The sequence below is a fragment of the Pongo abelii genome, chromosome 20 (genome assembly GCF_028885655.2).
Source record: "Pongo abelii isolate AG06213 chromosome 20, NHGRI_mPonAbe1-v2.0_pri, whole genome shotgun sequence".
Lineage (NCBI taxonomy): Eukaryota > Metazoa > Chordata > Mammalia > Primates > Hominidae > Pongo > Pongo abelii.
In genome coordinates, this window is record NC_072005.2 from 7,048,245 (window position 1) to 7,069,049 (window position 20,805).

The window sequence follows — 20,805 nt, forward strand, 5'->3', positions numbered from 1 at the left end:
AGACCATCCTGGGCAACACAGACCTCCTCTCTACAAAAAAATACAAAAATAGCCAGGCTTGGTAGTGTGGGAGGCCCGGGCGGAAGGATGGCTTGAGCTCAGGAGGTCGAGGCTGCAGTGAGCTATGATTGCACCACTGCACTCCAGCCTGGGCCACAGAGTGAGACCCTGACTCAAAACAAACAAACGAAAAGCCACACACACACACACACAAACCCTGTATGTGTGGCTATATCATTTTAACAGGCGGTGAATGTGGAGAAAGGACTGAAGAAAACTTTAGAGTTCATTTTGCATCCTGCTACCTGAACAGTTTTAAAATCCACAAAAAGCCCTACACCCAAAAACTGACTTCCACCAAGTCTTGTCCTCTCAGCCTACTAGCTCAACCCCATTCCATGCACCACCACTGCCTTATCTTCTCCACATACTCGCCCACCAAACCTGGTATTAACCTGCAGCAAGACCCGCCCATCAAACCTAATGCCCGCCCACAACCCCGCCCTGGAACTTAGTCTCTGTGCTGACAGCCCCGCCCCCATGCCTGGTACCGCCCACGGTCCCGCCCCAGAACTACTCCCCACCCCCGGAGCTGATCTCCACCCACACTCAGCCCGGCCTCCAGGCCTGGTACCGCCCACAGCCCCGCTCCAGAGTTGGTCCCCGCCCCCGGAACTGGTCCCCGCCCACACTCAGGCCCCCTTCCAGGCCTGGTACCGCCCACAGCCCCGCTTAAGAGCTAGTTCCGCCTCCAACCCTGCCACAAACCCGCGCCAGGACGACCCTGCCTCGGCGGCTGTCCCTGGCCAGGGCCCAACTTCGTTCTGTTAATAACTAAGCAAACTAGAACACCTCGGCCGGAGGCTTGGGTGCGCGGCAGGTGCACCTGCAGCCTGAACCCGGGGGTCCTGACACGCCGCATTTTAGGCTGGGACCAGCTGGAGCCGGAAGCGGAAGTGCAGTGTGGCTAGCCGGAGACCGGAAGCGGAAGCGCGCTTGTGTCTTGTGAGAAGAGCCGCGCTTGCAGCGACTGGGAGAGTCTTTCGGTCTCCGCGAGAGGTGCTTTATTCCGTGAGTCCGAGTCCAGAGAGGGGCCCCAGCCGCGGGCCCTGCGTCCCTCCCGGGAGCGGGGTTTCCGCCCCTGAGGCCCCGGGCTGTGCGCTCAGTTCAGCCCGAAGCTGCTGTTCCCTCCGGTGTCGGGGCCCCGCGCCCCTGTCGTTCTCACCCTGTCGCCCTCACCCGGGGCGATTCTGCGCCCCAGGGGACTTTTGGCTATAGTTGGAGACGGTTTGGGATGTCACAAAATGGAGGGTAGGAGGGACTGTGCTACTACTGAAATCTAGAGGGTGGAAGCCAGGGATGCTAGCAGCTCAGCATCCTGCAGCGCGTAAAGCAGCCGCCGCCAGCAAAAACTCATCCAGCCCCAAATGTCATTAGTACCCAGGTTGGGAAACCCTGCTGGAGGGCATTAAAATCTCTGCAGTCCTGAATTCAGCCGAGTCCACGTATAAGACCTAAAGTGACGAATTTAAAGCATCTGGAGTCACCATAAAATCTCCAGCCAAATGAGTTAAGCAAGTCAGATGAAAACAGCTTTAAGCTTTTTGTCCCATTTTAGGGACCAGATGGCTAGATAGGAATTTGGTGAATTCAGGCACAGCCAGTAGCCTGGGTTCTTATTATTCTTTAAATCAATTTTTTTTTAAGTGAATGGGGTGGTCTTTCTATGCAACAACTGTATTAGTCTCAATAAATACATTTTACTGTACGTACATATTACTCCCTACAAAAGGCCTCATAAGCGATTTTTGTGCTCTTTTTATTTAGACAAAAAAAGTATAATTCAAGCTCAGATTTGTGTTGAAACCAGCCTCAAGGTTCACCTATCCTCACTGATCCGTGGACTTCTGTATGATCAGGTAGGTACCGTGTAGAACTTGCAAGTTGCAAGACTTCACTGTGTAGAAAACCTGCGAATGGATTTTTCCTGTGTTCAGGTTGTAAACACAAGGACTTACTAAGAGTGAGGGTTTTTTTTTTTTTTTTTTTTTTGAGCAAGAGTCTCACTCTGTTGCCCAGGCTGGAGTGCAGTGGTGCGATATCAGCTCATTGCAACATCTGCCTCCCAGGTTCAAGCAATTCTCCTGCCTCAGCCTCCGAAGTAGCTGGAATTACAAGGGTGCACCACCACGCCCAGCTAATTTTTGTATTTTTAGTAAAGACGGGGTGTTGCCATGTTGGCCAGGCTGGTCTCAAACTCCTGACTTCAGGTGATCCGCCCACCTCGGCCTCCTAAAGTGCTGGGATTACAGGTGTGAGCCACAAATCATCAAAAAATGATTTGTTTGATGGCTTATATTCAAGAGAATGATATTAAGGGATGTGTGATAATGTGTGTCAAAATAAGTCAGTAAATACAGCTATATGCAAATCAGTACACAAAATAAACATGTAAACACTATTTAAAAATTTTTTTTTCAACCTACCAAGACATCTCAATTTTTCTTTTATTTTTTTCTTTTCCTAACAGGCCTGCCAGCCTGTAGACTTGTGCTGTATTATAAGGTAGCTGCTGGTTCATGCGGTTGTTTAAATTTAAATTTAGACCAATTAAGATTCAATAAAATTTTAAATTCAGCTTCTCAGTCACACTAACCACATTTCAAGTGCTTGACAGCGACATGTGGCTAATGCCCCTATTGAAAAGCAAAGATTAAGATCATTTCCATCATCCCAGAAAGCCCTGCTGGGCAGCATTGTTCTAGTCTCTTCCATCTGTCCATTGCAATGAAGCCAGAACGGCTATTGTAAAAGATAATTTGTGGCCAGGAGCAGTGGCTCAAGCCTGTCTGTAATCCCAGAACTTTGAGAGGCCGAGGTAGGTGGATCACCTGAGGTCAGGAGTTTCAAGACCAGCCTGGCCAACATGGTGAAACCCCATCTGAACTAAAAATACATAAATTAGCTGGGCGTGGTGACTCTCTTGAGCCTGGGAGGCGGAGACTGCAGTGAACCAAGATGGCACCACTGCACTCCAGCCTGGGCAACAGAGCAAGACTGCATCTCAAAAAAAAAAAAAAACAAAAAAAAAACTGGGCGTGGTGGCTCACACCTGTAATCCCAGCACTTTGGGAGGCCGAGGCGGGTGGATCACAAGGTCAGGAGATAGAGACCATCCTGGCTAACATGGTGAAACCCCGTGTGTACTAAAAATACAAAAAAAAAAAAAAGATTAGCCGGGTGTGGTGGCAGGCGCCTGTAGTCTCAGCTACTGGGGAGGCTGAGGCAGGGGAATGGCATAAACCCGGGAGGTGGAGCTTGCAGTGAGCCGAGATCACGCCAGTGCACTCCAGCCTGGGTGACAGAGCTAGACTCCGTCTCAAAAAAAAAAAAAAAAAAAAATACAGCCAGGCACAGTGGCTCACACCTGTAATCCCACCACTTTGGGAGGCTGAGGCGGGCAGATCACCTGAGGTCAGGAGTTCGAGACCAGCCTGGCCAACATGGCAAAACACTGTCTCTACTAAAAATACAAAAATTAGCTGGGCATGGTGGCAGGCACCTGTAATCCCAGCTACTCGGGAGGCTGAGGCAGAGAGAATTGCTTGAACCCAGGAGGCGGAGGTTGCAGTGAGCCGAGATCTCACCATTGTACTCCAGCCTGGGTGACAGAGCAAGACTGTCTCAAAATAAATACATAAAGATAAATTTGCTTCAGTCACTCCCCTGCCTGAAAAGCCTTTGCTGGCTCTCCACTGCCTCTCACGTTCAAACTCCTCACCACTCTTTACAATACCTTTCAAAATACAACCTTTCCCATGCACTCTGGCCCCTTATTTGTCTGCATGCTCCAAACTGTGAACTTGGCTTCCTAAGCAGCTTGCTTTCCTGCCTCTGCACGTGCACTTTCCACTGAGCAAGACCCTACCTCGACTCTCAAGATTCAATTCAAATGTTTTTAGTGTTTTTCCTTCCAAGGCTTCCCAGTCCCCTTCTTCCCAGATCCTGGGTTGGATGCCATGCGCCCCTCTGCCATATCACATATCACTCTGAAATGCAGCGGCAGGTCTGTATGTGTGTCCCGCTCCCAGAAAACAGTTCTTAGATGACAGGGATCTTCCTCCCCTCCATCTCCAGCATCCGGCTGGGGGCAGGCATCAATAAAACGTGAATGAAGGGTCAACGTCGGGACCCAAGGGCTGGAGAAGGGATTTGAGAGGAATAACTGGGTGAGGAAATGCTACGCCTGGTTTGGACTTCGGAGGGAAGAGGGGGCGACCCACCAGGGTCTCACCTATGCAGAGTTCTCTTCTCTACCGTTTGTGCAACTCAGCTGCTCGAAGAGCCCACTCACAAACAAGTATAAATACATGGAACTGTAGAGAAATAATACAGATTTTTTTTTTTTTGAGATGGAGTCTTACTGTCACCCAGGCTGGAGTGCAGTGGCACAATCTGGTCTCACTGCAACCTCTGCCTCCTGGGTTCAAGCGATTCTCCTGCCTCAGCCTCCCAAGTAGCTGGGATTACAGGCGCCCACCACCATGCCCAGCTAATTTTTTAAATATATTTTTAGTAGAGACAAGGTTTCACCAACTTGGCCAGGCTGTTCTTGAACTGCTGACCTCAGGTGATCCGCCCACCTCGGCCTCCCAAAGTGCTGGGATTGCAGGCGTGAGCCACTGTGCCTGGCCATAATACAGATTTTCTTGCATGTCATAATACTAAAACTTTCAGGCTTTTACGTGTAAGTACAAATATATAAACTTTTCACATGTATATGTGAATTTTGGGGGTGCTGTTAACACCACAGAGACCAGATGTCAGAGACACTTGGCAACTGTATTAATTGGAGGGTGGGGGCTGTGAGGCTGCAGGCAGGAATGGGAGCCACCCATCTCTGCTTGGCTCCAAGTACCATCGAACAACTGGCCTGTGGGGAATGGCTCTCCATTCACTCCTCTCCCAATCATTCCCTCCCCAGAGACTGGGGGTATGGGGGTCACCCAGGATAAATTCCCTGGGCTAGAGATCTAGAAGGAAGCCAGGGCCTGAATGCTACATCTCAATACAAATTCCTAGAGAGACTGAGTGGCCCTGCCTTCCATGAATAGCCAGCACCGTCCACCCTCTACAGCTCTGTTTTGTCTGCCTGGCCCAAACTCACTCTTACAAGTCTCTAACTGCAGACGGCGCCCGCCCCCACCCCCACCCCCACCAACCCCTCCCACACACACACCCTTGGCCACTTTTTTTTTTTTTTTTTTTTTTTAAAACAGAGTGTTGCTCTGTCGCCCAGGCTGGAGTGCAATGGTGCGATCCCGGCTCACTACAAGCTCTGCCTCCCAGGTTCACGCCATTCTCCTGCCTCAGCCTCCCAAGTAGCTGGGATTCCAGGTGTGTGCCATCATGCCCAGCTAATTTTTTATTTTTATTTTTTTAGTAGAGATGGGGTTTCACCATGTTAGCCAGGATCGTCTCGATCTCCTGACCTCGTGATCCGCCCGCCTCGGCCTCCCAAAGTGCTAGGATTACAGGCAGGAGCCACCGTGCCCGGCCAGCCGCTTTCATCTTTGTGTGTGTGTGTACACACACACACACACACACACACACACACACACACACACACACACACACACACACACACACACACACACACACACACACACACACACACACACACACACACACACACACACACACACACACACACACACACACACACACACACCCTTTTCTCATAAAAAAGGAAACATTCCATATATACTATTTGGTACTTTTTTTTCCCCTTAAATTTACTGACGATAATAATCTCTATTGATATCTAGAGATCTTCTCTCTTTTTTTTTTAATGGGTGCACTGTAATGCTACAGTGAATAATCTTACATGACTTTTATATTTGTGTATCTTACAGATCGATTCTTAGAAGTTGTAGGAATCTAGGGTCTCTGATCAAAAATGGCTGGAGCTCTGCTGGGCTGACATGAGAGTGGGGGGTGGGGAGGAGGAAATCAACTGAAATGAGGGGTAGTGACATCTGAGCTGGGTGAGGTGGAAACCAGGAGGAGAGGTGGCCGAGGCAGGGCACAGGCTGGAGAGGGGGTGACTGAGGCAGGGCACAGGCTGGAGACAGGGTGACCGATGCAGGGCACGGGCTGGAGAGGGGTTGACCGAGGCAGGGCACGGGCTGGAGAGGGGGTGACCGAGGCAGGGCACGGGCTGGAGAGGGGGTGACCGAGGCAGGGCACGGGCTGGAGAGGGGGTGACCGAGGCAGGGCACGGGCTGGAGACGGGGTGACCGAGGCAGGGCACGGGCTGGAGACGGGGTGACCGACGCAGGGCACGGGCTGGAGGGGGGTGACCGAGGCAGGGCACGGGCTGGAGAGGGGGTGACTGAGGCAGGGCACGGGCTGGAGAGGGGGTGACCGAGGCAGGGCATGGGCTGGAGGGGGGTGACCGAGGCAGAGCACGGGCTGGAGAGGGGGTGACCGAGGTGGAGTGTTCCCCCCATTTCTTCCAGAGCGCTGTCCTGAGAGCGCTGCAGGATAAGGAAGGAGCGTCCTGCTTCCCGGCTGCCCTGTTGCTGTCAGAGTCACAGGATGGCGGCCATCGTCCTGCCCCCGACTGCTGGTGAGTCATGGGGCCCTGGCAGTTCTCAGAGTCCAGGCTTGAAAGGTCTTGACCCACAGCATGGGACGGGAGGGGGTTGGGCAGAGCAGGTGAGGCAGGAGTGGAGCCCCAGGGGCCCAGAGGTCCTCCATGTCTGATCGGGCGGCTCTTGGGACTTGGGACTTAGAGCATTTGGGTGTCTGTGGATGTCACCTGTGTGGTGAATGTGCTGGAGCTTTGAATTCTCCCTTTAGTTCTTTCTGTGAACCTGATAAAAACACAGTGACGCCCTTGGAAGTTCAGTTTCCTCATCTGTGAAGTGGGAATAATCCCTTCCCCAAGTGCAGTCAGACCTTGAGCCCTGTTTCCTGGTGTGGGTGCAGCAGGGCCATGCTCTGGTTTCCTTGGATTGCTGTGGGTGGGTGTTTGCATGGAGTAGAGGTGGATGCTTTGTGGGTGACTGTGTATGCATGAGGACCTGGTCGATCGCAGGCAGGTGGGGAAGCCTCCAGATGTGTGAGTGGACACAGGGCAGGTCTGGATTCCTGGGACTCATTTCTCCTCCTCCAGCTCTGTCTTCCCTGTTCCCAGCCTCTCAGCGAGAAGGACACACAGAGGGCGGAGAGCTGGTTAATGAGCTCCTGACAAGCTGGCTGAAGGTGAGTCGGATGTTCCTTTTTCCAAATCATGATTCCTTCAGCCAGAAGGTTGGACTCGATGCCTTTCAGTGGCCTGGAGCCCCACGGCCAAACTCGTTCCTCAGGCATCCCAGGGTCTCTGAGTGAGGGCTGCCCAGAAAATACCAGTGTGTGTCAATGTTTACTGCAGGTTCAGAGCTCCCTCCAGGTTCCCTGATTACATCATGTGCTCCTGAGAGTTTTAAGGGAAAGCCAAGTAAAGATGTGATGATGTTCTAAACCCAAGCAATTAATAAAGGCCATATGGAAATCATTCATTCACTTACCAAGTATTTCTCTGATTTCTGCCATGTCACGGGCCCATGATCCCCTGGAGATTGAGGGAAATAAGATCACAGGAGCTCCCAGTCTGAGTGAGAAAAGACAGCTGCTCTATGGTACTGTGCACTGGACCTGGGAGTGGCCTAAGGAGACAAGCATTGAGGGCTGAGCTCAGAAGCCAGGGAGAAGAGCTCAGAACCCCAGGAGAGGAGCTCAGAACCCCCACACATCTCGTACTCAGGTTTCCCCAGCCCTGGCTCTGTTCTCCTGGCCCCTCTTCCTGTGCACGTTGGTGGGGGTGGTCCTTGGCTAAGCCGTGATGTTTGCAATGCTTTAGGGCTTGGTGACCTTCGAGGATGTGGCCGTGGAGTTCACCCAGGAGGAGTGGGCGTTGCTGGACCCTGCCCAAAGGACACTGTACAGGGACGTGATGCTGGAGAACTTCAGGAACCTGGCCTCCTCACTGGGTAAGCCTAATGTCATTCCTGCATTTATTTAATGACTCAGGAAGTAAGTCTTGTTTTTCTTTTTTTAAATTGAGTTAACACAGGACACAAAAGTCACCATTTAAACTATTTTAAAGTGTCCAATTCGGTGGCTTTTCATAGGTTCACAGTGTAGTACAGCCATCACCACTAATTCCAGAACATAGTTATCACCCCAAAAATAAGCCCCATAGTCATGAAGTGGTCTCTCCCCAGTTCTCCCTCCTGAACATCTTGGCAGGCACTAATCTTTCCATCTCTATAGATGTGTCTCTTCTTTTTGAGGGGGTTGTTTTTAGACAGTGTCTCCCTCCATCGCCCAGGCTATAGTGCAGTGGCGTGATCCTGAGTAGCTGGGACCACAGGTGCGCACCACCACGCCCAGCTAATTTGTTTATTTTTTGTAGAGACAGGGTCTTGCTATGTTGCCCTGGCTGGTCTCAAACTCCTGGGCTCAGGTGATCCTCCTGCCGTAGCCTCCCAAAGTGCTGGGATTACAGATGTGAGCTACCATTCCTGGCCCTATTCTTGACATTTTATATAAATGAAATCATACAAAATGTGGTCTTTTGTGTCTCACTTTTTGCTTAGCATGATGTTTTCTTTCTTTTTCTTTTTTGAGATGGAGTTTCGCTCTGTTTCCCAGGCTGGAGTGCAGTGGTGTGATCACAGCTTACTGCAGCCTCTACCTTCCAGGTTCAATCTGTTCTCCTGCCTCAGCCTCCTCAACAGCTGGGACTAAAGGCATGCGCCACCACACTCGGCAAATTTGTGTGTTTTTAATAGAGACGGGGTTTCACCATGTTGGCCAGGCCGGTCTTGAACTCCTGGCCTCAAGTGATCCACCCACCTCGGCCTCCCAAATTGCTGGGATTACAGGGATGAGCCACCACGCCTGGCCGATGTTTTCAAAGTACAGCCGTGTTGTAGCACATAGCAGAACTTCATTCTTTTTATGGTTGAATATTATTCCATTATGTGTATATACCACTTTTTATATATCAGTTCATCAGCTGATGGAAATTTAGTCTTTTCTCATCTTTTGGCTATTGTGGGTAGTGCTGCTATGATCATTCATATACAAGATTTTGCTTGAGCACCTGTTTTCTCTTGGGTATATACCTAGGAGTGGAACTTCTGGGTCCTGTGGTAATTCTGTGTTTAATGTGTTGAGGAACCTCCAAACTTTTCTACAACTGCTACACCATTTTACATTCCTACCAGCAATGCATGAGACCAGCAACGTATTACAGTTTCTCTGCATCCTTACCAACATTTGTCTCTTTTCCTTTTTTAAAAAAATTATGATAGCCATTCTTGTGGGTGTCTATCTCATTGTGGTTTTATTTCTAATCCCTGAAAAAAAATGATGAGATTGGCCATCTTTTCTTGTGCTTGTTGGCCATTCATACATCTTTTTTGAAGAAATGTTCATTCAAGTGCTTTTTCCATTTGGGGGGCATTGTTTGCCTTTTCGTTATTGAGTTGTAAGAGTTCTTTATATATTCTGCATCCTAGACCCTTATCAAATAGATCATTTTCAAAGATTTCCTCCCATTCAGTGGACTGCCTTTTTACTATCTTGAATGATAGTTTTGCAGGAGATAGAATTCTTGGTTGATATTTTTCTTTCAGTACTTGGAGTATGTCATAATCCCACTGGCTTGCGGCCTCCATGGTTTCTGATGACAAATCAGCTGTTAATCTTGTACATGATGACTTATTTCTCCCTTGCTATTTTTCAGGATAGTCTGTCTTTGGCTTTTGACGGTTTAATTTTAAGGTATCTCAGTATGAGTTTTTTGAGTGTATCCTATTGGGAGATCCTTGAGCTGCTTTGATGTGTAGATTTGTAATTTTCATCAAATTTGGGAAAGTTTGGCCATTATTTTTCCATATGTTCCTTTTTTTCCCCCCCCCAGAATCTCACTCTGTCGCCCAGGCTGGAGTGCACTGGCATGATCTCAGCTCACTGCAACCTCTGCCTCCTGGGTTCAAGCAGTTCTCCCTGCCTCAGCCTCCTGAGTAGCTGGGATTACAAACACGCACCACCACAGCTAGCTAATTTTTGTATTTTTAGTAGAGACAGGGTTCACCATGTTGGCTAGGCTGGTCTCGAACTCCTGACCTCAGGTGATCCTCCCACCTCGGCTTCCCAAAGTGCTGTAATTAGAGTGTGACCCATCGTGCCTTGCCAATTTTTCCATATATTCCTTCTGCTCCTTTCTCTGTCTCCTCTCCAGTAGCAACTCCCATTATGTGTATTCAGATGTTTGATGGTATCTTCTGGGTCTCTTGGGCTCTGCTCATTTTTTTCCCTTTATTTTTAATTTCTGCTCTACAGATCAGGCAGTCTTAATTGACCTGTCATTGAGTTCACTGATTGTGTCTTCTGCCTGATCAAGTCTTCAGATGAACCCCTCTAGTACATTTTTCATTTCAGATAATATATATTTTTCAATTTTAAAATTCCTATTTGGCTCGTTTTTATAATTTCCATCTCTTTATGATTTTCTCTATTTGGTGAGAATTCATTCTCATGGTTTCCATTAGTTCTTTGTACACAGTTTCCATTAACTCCTTGAGCATATTTGAAATAGTTGATTTGAAGTCGTTGCCTAATAAATCCAATGACTGGGTTTCCTTATGGATAATTACTGTTCATTTCTTTTTTCCTATAATGCAGTTTCATGTTTTTGTTTCTTTTTTTTTTTTTTTTTTGAGATGGAGTCTCACTCTGTCACCCAGGCTGGAGTACAGTGGTGCGATCTCGGCTAACTGTAAGCTCTGCCTCCCAGGTTCACGCCATTCTCCTGCCTCAGCCTCCCGAGTAGCTGGGACTACGGGCGCCCGCCACCACGCCTGGCTAATTTTTTGTATATTTAGTAGAGATGGGGTTTCACCATGTTAGCCAGGATGATCTCGATCTCCTGACCTTGTGATCCGCCCACCTCGGCCTCCCAAAGTGCTGGGATTACAGGCGTGAGCCACTGCACCCGGCCCATTTTTTTGTTTCTTTACATGCCTCATAATTTATTTGCTGAAAACTACTTTCAGAATATTACAATATGGCAGTCCTTTAAATCTGATTTCCCCCCTCCCCAAGGTTTGTTGTAGTTGGTATTGTTTCTTTGTTTAGTGACATTTCTGAACTAATTTTGTAACGTCTGTATTGGTCATGTGTGGCCACTGAGGTCTCTCTTCTGTTAGCTTAGTGTTCAGCTTGGGATTAATTTGTCAGAGATTTTCTTAAATACCTGGAACCCAAAAGATGACCAGTCTTTGCCAATGGATCTGAATTACATGTTGGAGCATGCCTTCAAAACTCAGCTAAAGCACTTTACAACTCTGACTTAGCCTTCAGTTCATTCTTATGCAGAGCCTGAAGGTCAGTCAGAGTTGAGGGCTTGGTGCCTTCTCAGATCTTCTCTGAGCATGTGTTCATCCCTGGGTATGAGCATGGCCTTCTAGAAATGTGTGGAGGCCGGGCGCAGTGGCTCACGCCTGTAATCCCAGCACTTTGGGAGGCCGAGGTGGGCGGATCACCTGAGGTCAGCAGTTGGAGACCAGCCTGGCCAAGATGATGAAACCACATCTTTATTAAAAATACAAAAAAATCAGCCAGGCATGGTGGCAAATGCCTGTAATCCCAGCTACTTGGGAGGCTGAGGCAGGAGAATTGCTTGAACCCAGGAGGTGAAGGTTGCAGTGAGCCGAGATCACACCACTGCACTCTAGCCTGGGCGACAGAGCAAGACTCCATCTTGGAGGGAAAAAAAGTGTGGAAAGATGCTCTACTCCTCAGAGCATCTTGTTCCCAACTTCTCCTCCCAGGTTTTTTGATTAGTCTTTTGTTTGTTTCACAGTTTTCCCTTGCCCCGTTCAGAAGTAGCTGATTTGCCTTTAGATGTGTTGGGACACACTTCGCTCTCCACCCTCCAGCTTCCATAGGTGTAGCCTCTTCAGACCTGGGAGAGTTTGGAGTTACACAAATAAAGGGAAGCCCTTTGATCCAGCCCATCAGGGAGCCAGCAGACAGGTCAGAAGAGAACAACCACAGGTTTTTGAGAATAAGGTGCATTCTGTTCCCTTCATCACTAGAAACACAGGTTGTTGTCCTCAAGGCAAAATGGGGAATAGAGTATGCAGCTAGAGTCAGTTAAAATGTCACAAATCTCTCTTACCCAGATTTGGCTGTTTGTATTGATTAGGCATTCTCCTGTGGCTGTAAACTTTTGATGACATTCAGGAGCTCCAATGAAGTTGATTCTGTTTTTGCCCATTTACGTACTGTTTTTGTGAAGGGATGGAGTTGTGGAGTTCCCTACTCCACTACTTTCACTGACATCACTTCCTTTAAGTCCTTTGTAAGCACTTCTGTTCCTAGGTCTGTGCTGGGATGTGGGAGTAGTGAAAAATGCAACAGACATGCCCCCCACCCTCATGGAGCTGTCTGTCTAATGCTATCCCTATGAAATGAAGATCTCCTTCTTTCCCTGACTATATATTCTCTGTAGTTAAATCTTTTGGGCTTTCAGATTCTGTATTTAAACCTGAACAGGGGCTCCTGGGACCAGTTATCCTGCAACCACCCTAGATATTGGTGTGGGGTGGGTGTGTGTGTGTGAAAGACGGTTGCTATATTTATTCAATTTTGGCATAATTATTTCTCTGCTCCTGAAGTCACACCTCTTCACCTTCAGAACTGATTTCAGTTTCATGGGAGAGCTTTTCTGCTGCACAGTCCCCCTACATCATGTGTCTTTTCTCCATGTACAGGGAACCAAGTTGATAAACCTAGTCTGATCTCCCAGTTGGAGCAAGAAGATAAAGTAATGACAGAAGAGAGAGGAATTCTCTCAGGTACCTGTCCAGGTGAGCACCAGGTGGATATAAGTCCTTGTGAGGAACAGCTCTGGCCAGGGACTGAGAAGTTGGGAGTATTTTAATACATTAGGAAACATCAGTCAGAGAACTATGTAAATGCCCGTTTTCCCAAGAAGGCCAAGAACGTTTGGTCTGAGCCCCCTCATGTACCTTCATGACTTCCAACTTTCTGTCATCTCATACTTGGGCCTCAGGGGAGAAAAAAAGACATCTCTTTTTCTGAAATTTAAGTCTCCTATGAGCTCTTTGATCAGTTTCAGTCCACCTTGCCTTCCTGACAATTCCTTCATTCTGTCAACATCAATCTCAGTCTTCCTAGAGTCTTTCTTAAACATTGCCTAAAATTTTCACACCCATATCTCTTTCATTGAATGTCTTCTCAAAAACCCTCACCTCTCAGATTCTGCCTTCACTCACATATGCATTTTACCATTTCACCATCAACTTAAATTTGCCTCTTTTCTATCAACTTAAATTTCTTTTTAACTTGTTTCAGATGTGGAGAATCCACTTAAAGCCAAAGGGTTAACTCCTAAGCTGCATGTTTTTCGAAAAGAACAATCTAGAAATATGAAAATGGTAAGACTAACATGGGTGATTCCTGGTTTTTTCATGGTAGAATGCCCTACATGAGAAAAGCCACAAGGACTGGCTTTGTTGGCCAGGCACAGTGGCTCATGCCTTTAATCCCAGCACCTTGGGAAGCTGAGGCAGGTGGATCACGAGGTCAGGAGTTGGAGACCAGCCTGGCCAATATGGTGAAACCCCGTCTCTACTAAAAATACAAAAAAAAACGTAGCCAGGTGTGGTGATGCGCACCTGTAATCCCAAATACTTGGGAGGCTGAAACAGAAGAATCACTTGAACCCTGGAGGTGGAGCTTGCAGTGAGCCGAGATTGCGCCACTGCACTCCAGCCTGGCGACAGAGCAAGACCCTGTCTCAAAAAAAAAAAAAAAAAAAAAAAAAAGTGGCTTTATTAAATAGTTATTAAAGGAAAGTGTCATTTTTTCCAAGAGAAAGTAGTATCTCTGGAGAGATACTGTGAAATTATTTTGAATTTGGAGAAAAGCATTAGTTAGCCCCAAACTTGTTTTTCCTGAGAATTCCCACAAGTAAATATTTCCAGTAGTCTGAGTCAGATATTGGGTATTTGAAAAAGAAATTAGCCTTAAATTTATCAGAAAATACTCTGTGAATATGATAAAGATTTGTAGAAAGAATCCATCTTTTTTAAATGCTAAGAATTCAAACTTAACAGAAGCCATGTACCAGCACTCATAATGGCAAAAACATTAATTCCAATACTATGATACACAACAGAATTCCTGGGAGAGGAAATTCCTCTGACAGCATTCAATGTTAAAAATATTATAAATGGTACTTATTAGTCATCTCTTAATCAATAGGAGAGGAATCATCTTGGAGCAACACTCAACGAATGTAATCAGTGTTTTAAAGTCTTCAGCACAAAATCTTCCCTTACGCGGCACAAGAAGATTCATACTGGTGAAAGACCCTATGACTGCAGTGAATGTGGGAAATCCTACAGCAGCAGATCTTACCTTGCTGTTCATAAGAGAATCCACAATGGGGAGAAACCCTATGAATGCAGTGACTGTGGGAAAACCTTCAGCAGCAGATCTTACCTTACTGTTCATAAGAGAATCCACAATGGGGAGAAACCCTATGAATGCAGTGACTGTGGGAAAACCTTCAGCAATTCCTCATACCTCAGACCGCACTTGAGAATTCACACTGGAGAAAAACCCTACAAATGTAACCAGTGTTTTCGTGAGTTCCGCACTCAGTCAATCTTCACAAGGCACAAGAGAGTTCATACGGGGGAGGGTCATTATGTATGTAATCAGTGTGGAAAGGCTTTCGGCACGAGGTCATCTCTTTCTTCACACTATAGCATTCATACAGGGGAGTACCCTTATGAATGCCGTGATTGTGGGAAAACCTTCAGGAGGAGGTCGAATCTGACACAGCACATAAGAACGCATACTGGAGAAAAACCCTACACATGTAATGAGTGTGGGAAATGCTTTACCAATAGCTTTTCTCTTACAATTCACAGAAGAATACATAATGGAGAGAAATCCTATAAGTGCAGTGATTGTGGAAAAGCCTTTAATGTTCTCTCGTCTGTTAAGAAACACATGAGAACTCACACTGGAAAAAAACCCTATGAATGTAATTATTGTGGGAAATCCTTCACAAGTAACTCCTACCTTTCTGTGCATACAAGAATGCATAATAGGCAAATGTGAATTCAGTAACTGTGGGAAAAGCATTCATTGATCTTTCATGCCTCAGATAACATGAGAGAACTCTAACCAGAGGTATGAATCACCTGCTACTGTGTAACAGATTACCCCCCAAAATTTTGTGGCTTCAAACAAAAACACTTGTTATCTCACAATTTTTGTAGGTCAGGAATTCAGAAACAACATAGCTCTATAGTTCTTCAGGATCTCTCAAGAGGCTACAGTCCAGATGTCAGCAGAACCATAATCATCCAGAATTTTTACTGGTGAAGGGACCACTTCCAAATGGCTCACTCACATGCCTGACAAGTGCATGCTAGCTGTTTCCAAGGGACCTGCGCTTCCAAATCACGTAGGCCTCTCAACAGGGCTGAGTTTCTTTATGGAAGCAACTTCTCCCCAAAGCCAGTGATCTAAAGGAGCCAACACAGAAAGCACAATGTCTTTTATGACCCAGCTTCAGTGAGATATGTTTTCATGTCCCTGTTACATTGGTCATACACACCAATCCTGATACGATGTGGAAGAACACCACAAGAGGTATGAACAGTAGACATTCGGAACCATCTGGAAAACTTGCCATGAAATCAGTGGAGGAAAGCCTTTAGCTGACCCTCATTTTTTTTTTTTTTTTAAAGACAGTGTCTTGCTATGTCACCCAGTCTGGAGCACGGTGGTGTGATCACAGCTCACTGCAGCCTCTACTTCCTGGGATCAAGTAATTCTCCTGCCCCAGCCTCCAATGTAGCTGGGACTACAGGTGCATGACACCATGTCTGGCTAATTTGTTTTTTTTAAAACTAGAGGGAGGGTTTTGCCATGTTGCCCAGACTAGTCTCAAACTCAAGCAGTCCTTTCATCTTGGCCTCCAAAAGTACTGGGATTACAGGCATGAACCACCATGCCCAGCCAACTTCTAATCTGATCAATATGGGAGTAGCATTCAATAACCCAAAGGTTAACTCACTCTAGAGAGAAATCTTGTGAGTGTAATCTGTATGGTAAAACCTTGAGCTCAAACTCTTTTCCCCTACCAAAAAAAAAGTATCTACTGGGGAGCTGCCCAGGTAATGCAGTAGCTGTAGGAAAGCCTTCAGTGATGGCTTCAGAGAGTCACATGATAACTCACAATAAGGGGAAACCCTGTGTGTGGCATCAAAAATGGAAAACCATTCGGGGACACTCATTCCTTAAGTCACATTTCGGAGATCATACAACAGAGGAATATGTTGAGTATACACAGTGTTGAAAAGCCTATGACACAAACAGTCATATTACCAAGCACAAGACAGTATAGTTTGGTACGCTATAAAAGCCTTGAATATTCTCTCCATTTTTTAAGAAGTGAGATTCATACTAGAAAAACCATTGAATTCCATCAGTATTAGAATGTCATTTTTCCACATTTTTTAGGAACCTAATTCAGTGTAAGATAACTATTTATTCAATTTATTTTTTGAGACAGGGTTTCATCTGTGCCCAGGCTGTAGTGCAGTGGTGCAATCTTGGCTTATTGTAACCTCCGCCTCCCAGGCTCAAGGGATCCTCCCACCTCAGCCTCCCAAGTAGCTGGGACCGTAGGCATGCACCACCATGCCTGTCTAGTTTTTGTAAAGATGGGGATTCACCATGTTGCCCAGGTTGCCCTCAAACTCCTGGGCTCAAGTGATCCACCTGCCTCAGCCTCCGAAAATGCTGGGAATACAGGAACGAGCTACCACTCTCAGCCAGAACTTCTTAAGATAAAGGATGAGGGAATGTTTTCACTGATACCTCTTATATTAGGAAAAATATGAAAATGTTCCTTGGATGCAATACTCATGAGTGTATTAATTTCAGAAAAATTTTCAGTGATTCCTCCCTTTATACATGAGAGAATTCATATAGAGGAAGCCCTAGGAACGTAATCAATGTTAGGATGCCTCACCTCTTAACTGAGTGGCCACACAGTAACTTATACTGAGAACAAAAGGTGTAAGTGCTATGAATGTGGAATTACCTTCATCAATGTCTCATTCGTAGGTTGGGCCACTAGCTCATTCATTTTCAGTCTTTTAATATAAGCATTTATGGCTATAGCGGTCCTGAAAATCTTACTACCTCGTTTTATATACAGTGTATTTATTATAATTCTAAAACATCAATACACCAAATATTCAGAAAGGTATTTCCAAACAGCTCCTGAGTGATCTAGTTTGTTATAATAGAAATTAGACAATATTTGCCAGGTGTGGTGGCTCACACCTAAAACCTAGCATTTTGGGAGGCTGAGGCAGGCGGATCACCGGAGGTAAGGAGTTTGAGACCAGCCTGGCCAACATGGTGAAACCCCGCCTCTACTAAAAAATACAAAAATTAGCCGGGCGTGGTGGCAGGCATCTATAATCCCAGCTACTCAAGAGGCTGAGGAAGGATGTCACTTGAACCCGGGAAATGGAGGTTGCAGTGAGCCAAGATCATGCCACTTCACTCCAGCCTGGGCAAAAGAGTGCAACTCTGTCTCAAAAAAAACAAATCAAACAATATTTGATATATTTTTTTCTAATTTAATAGCATTTTGTCAGAGTACATGGACTTTGTGATTTTGGTTGTTTTCTCTTTGTGTCCTAATATAGCAAATACTGTTTCTTTTTTTTTTTTTTTTTTGAGATGGAGTCTTGCTCTGTTGTCCAGGCTGCAAGCACTGCCTCCCAGATTCACGCCATTCTCCTGCCTCAGCCTCCTGAGTAGCTGGGACTACAGGTGCCCGTCACCACGCCCAGCTAATTTTTCATATTTTTAGTGGAGATGGGGTTTCACTGTGTTAGCCAGTATGGTCTCAATCTCCTGACCTCATGATCCACCCGCCTCGGCCTCCCAAAGCACTGGGATTACAGGCGTGAGCCACCATGCCCAGCGCAAATACTGTTTCTTAATGTTCATTCTCCCTACTTAAAAAGACAAGTTGTCAATGAGCAGTATTGAAAATGTACAGTGGGGCCAGGCGCCATGGCTCATGCCTGTAATCCCAGCACTTTGGGAGGCCGAGGCGGGCGGATCACCTGAGGTCAGGAGTTCAAGACCAGCCTGGCCAACATGGTGAAACCTCGTCTCTACTAAAAAATATATAAAAATTAGCTGGGCGTGATGACAGGTGCCTGTAATCCCACCTACTTGGGAGGCTGAGGCAGGAGAAGCACTTGAGGCTGGGAGGTGGAGGTTACAGTGAGCCAAGATCGCACAACCACACTCCAGCTTGGGCGACAGAGTGAGACTCCATCTCAAAAAAAGACGTACAGTGTACTAGGCTTTCCTGAAGCTTAGACAGGCTTTATCCCACTCTGCTGGCTAAAAGAAGTGGGAATAACGCACTGGGTGAGACACCGTCTGGCTTATTCTCATCTATTTTCTTTTCATTCTTTCGGAAAGTGGACACAAAGCATAGAGTTAAAAGAGCCTTTTTTTTTTTTTTTTTTTTCCACTGTGATGATAAAAACCACAGTGCAGGGGGCTGGGCGTGGTGGCTCACAACTGTAATCCCAGCACTTTGGGAGGCCGAGGCAGGCGGATCACCTGAGGTGGGGAGTTCGAGACCAGCCTGATCAACATGGAGAAACCCTGTCTCTCCTAAAAATACAAAATTAACCGAATGTGTTGGCGCATGCCTGTAATCTCAGCTACTTGGAAGGCTGAGGCAGGAGAATCGCTTCAAACCGGGCAGAGGTTGCAGTGAGCCAAGGTTGACCCACTGCACTCCAGCCTGGGCAACAAGAGTGAAACTCCATCTCAAAAAAACAAAAAAGAATCAGTGCTGAAAAATCACAATGATTTGAGTTCTTCAGAAACCTTTGATTGGCTGCATTGGCTCTGTTCTGCATATTACTAGACTTCTTACATAATCACAAGTAACCACTAATTGGTTAAAACCAGAGAGAGAGAGAGAGAGAGAGAGAGAGTGTGTGTGTGTGTGTGTGTGTGTGTGTGTGTGTGTGTGTGTTTGGTTGGGGGGTGTTGTGTTAGCTTCCAGGTTAATGCATTATCTAACTGTTAATCCTGTTTATTGATCTGTTTTTATAAGTGCTCCATGATTCTTTGAAAACAGTATACTGTGTATCTAATTTTTGGATACAGGATGGACATATGTACTCAAACTAATTGTGTTTTTCAATATGTACTGTATTTGTTTCTCTCGACCTGACTTAGTGATAGAGGTATATTAAAGTCTTGCACTAGCATGGTGGATTAACAAATTCTTTCTGTAATTCTGTCATTTTTGCTTTACATATGTTTATGTGTAATGTAACTAGGTGCGTAGAGGTTTAGATATTTTCTTATGAATTTATTTATTTTCAGTAGGGGCCATACCTTTTCATACCAAATAATTGTAATATTAAAATATATTAACAAAAAGAGATCAAACATTTCACTAGCCCATCCTAGAGACCAGGCACTCTTCAAAGTGCCTCATAAATATTAACTGCGTACTCACTATAAGCTTGCAACTATGTGCTGTTATTATCTCCAACTTACAGATGGGAAAACTGGCATGGAAATGTTTAGGTTGCTTGCCTGAGTTCACCAGCTAGTAAGTGGTAGAGCACAGATTGGAATCCAAACAGTTCATTCTCATAACCACTAGCCTGTTTATTGAGTACATTCCATGTGGCTAAGCACTGTTTGAGATGCCATGTCTAGAGCAGTGAATGAAACTCAAGTTTTGCCATTGAGGCACTTACATCCTAATGGGGAGGGGTGAATTATAGAAAAATCAACAACATGGCTGGGCGCTGTGACTCACGCCTGTAATTCCAATACTTTGGGAGGCTGGGCCAGAACATGAGGTCAGGAGTTGGAGACCGGCCTGACCAACATGGTGAAACCCCATCTCTACTAAAAATACAAAAAAATTAGCTGGGTGTGTTGGTGCGCACCTGTAATCTCAGCTAATCAGGAGGCTGAGGCAGGAGAATCGCTTCATCATGGGAGGTGGAGGTTGCAGTGAGCCAAGATCGCGCCACTGCACTCCAGCCTGGGCAACAGAGCAAGACTCCATCTCAAAAAAAAAAAGGAAAAAAAATCAACAATATTCATGTTGTGCAGACAAATAAAGCATTGTGAGAGAGTTATGGAGGGCCGGGGACTTGCCATTTTATATAGTATAGGAAGGGAAAGGCCCCCAGTTAAGGTGCATTTGAGGACAGACTTGAGTAGGAACTTGAGTCATGTGAATTTCTGTGGCAAGAGCACTGTTGGCATGCAAAGACCCACAGCACAGAGGCCAGTATGACTCAGGTAAAATAGGGATTCAGGGATTAGAGGATAATCGGAGATGCAGATCCTGATCTTGTGGGGCTTTATAGGTCATTGTTAGGGCTTTTCCTTACATGTTCAGGAAGTTGGAATATCAAGAGTCCCAGCAGGAAACAGTTGACACACACGTCAACTGGGATGATTCAAGCGCAGTTTATATCAAGGGACTACTCACAGAATTGTGAACAGGATGTAGGGAAACCACAAAAGGTACTTGAAATGGAACATCGGTCTTCTCCCCACCTCAGATATGGGTGCTTCTGGTTCTCCAGCCTTCAGACTCAGACTCGCAACTTACACCAT

The 20,805-nt window shown here is 46.2% G+C and overlaps 1 protein-coding gene across 4 annotated transcripts; it reads left to right on the forward strand.

The window, feature by feature from the left end:
• Window positions 1-713: 713 nt before the first annotated feature.
• ZNF557 (zinc finger protein 557) lies at window positions 714-19,442 on the forward strand. 4 transcript variants are annotated; one of them, XM_063719887.1, is made up of 8 exons: window positions 714-1,059; window positions 1,828-1,919; window positions 6,522-6,631; window positions 7,202-7,269; window positions 7,907-8,036; window positions 12,834-12,929; window positions 13,438-13,520; window positions 14,350-19,442. In XM_063719887.1, the coding sequence occupies exons 3-8, from the start codon at window positions 6,601-6,603 to the stop codon at window positions 15,214-15,216; spliced, it is 1,275 nt and encodes a 424-aa protein (XP_063575957.1). In that variant the 5' UTR covers window positions 714-1,059; window positions 1,828-1,919; window positions 6,522-6,600; the 3' UTR covers window positions 15,217-19,442. The 4 variants fall into 4 exon arrangements, with proteins under 4 accessions (XP_063575957.1, XP_009250956.1, XP_024094106.1 ...); XM_009252681.4 differs by having other exon boundaries at window positions 772-1,071; window positions 7,181-7,269; XM_024238338.3 differs by having other exon boundaries at window positions 772-1,059; window positions 7,181-7,269.
• The last annotated feature ends 1,363 nt before the right edge of the window (window positions 19,443-20,805 follow it).

What these genes read in the sequence shown, in the direction of transcription:
- ZNF557 (XM_009252681.4), top strand. Translation starts at nt 6,601, where the DNA reads ATGGCGGCCATCGTCCTGCCCCCGACTGCTG. An exon ending in CGTCCTGCCCCCGACTGCTG is followed by an intron (nt 6,632 to 7,180) that starts GTGAGTCATGGG and finishes CTCCTCCTCCAG; the next exon opens with CTCTGTCTTCCCTGTTCCCA. An exon ending in AATCTAGAAATATGAAAATG is followed by an intron (nt 13,521 to 14,349) that starts GTAAGACTAACA and finishes CTTAATCAATAG; the next exon opens with GAGAGGAATCATCTTGGAGC.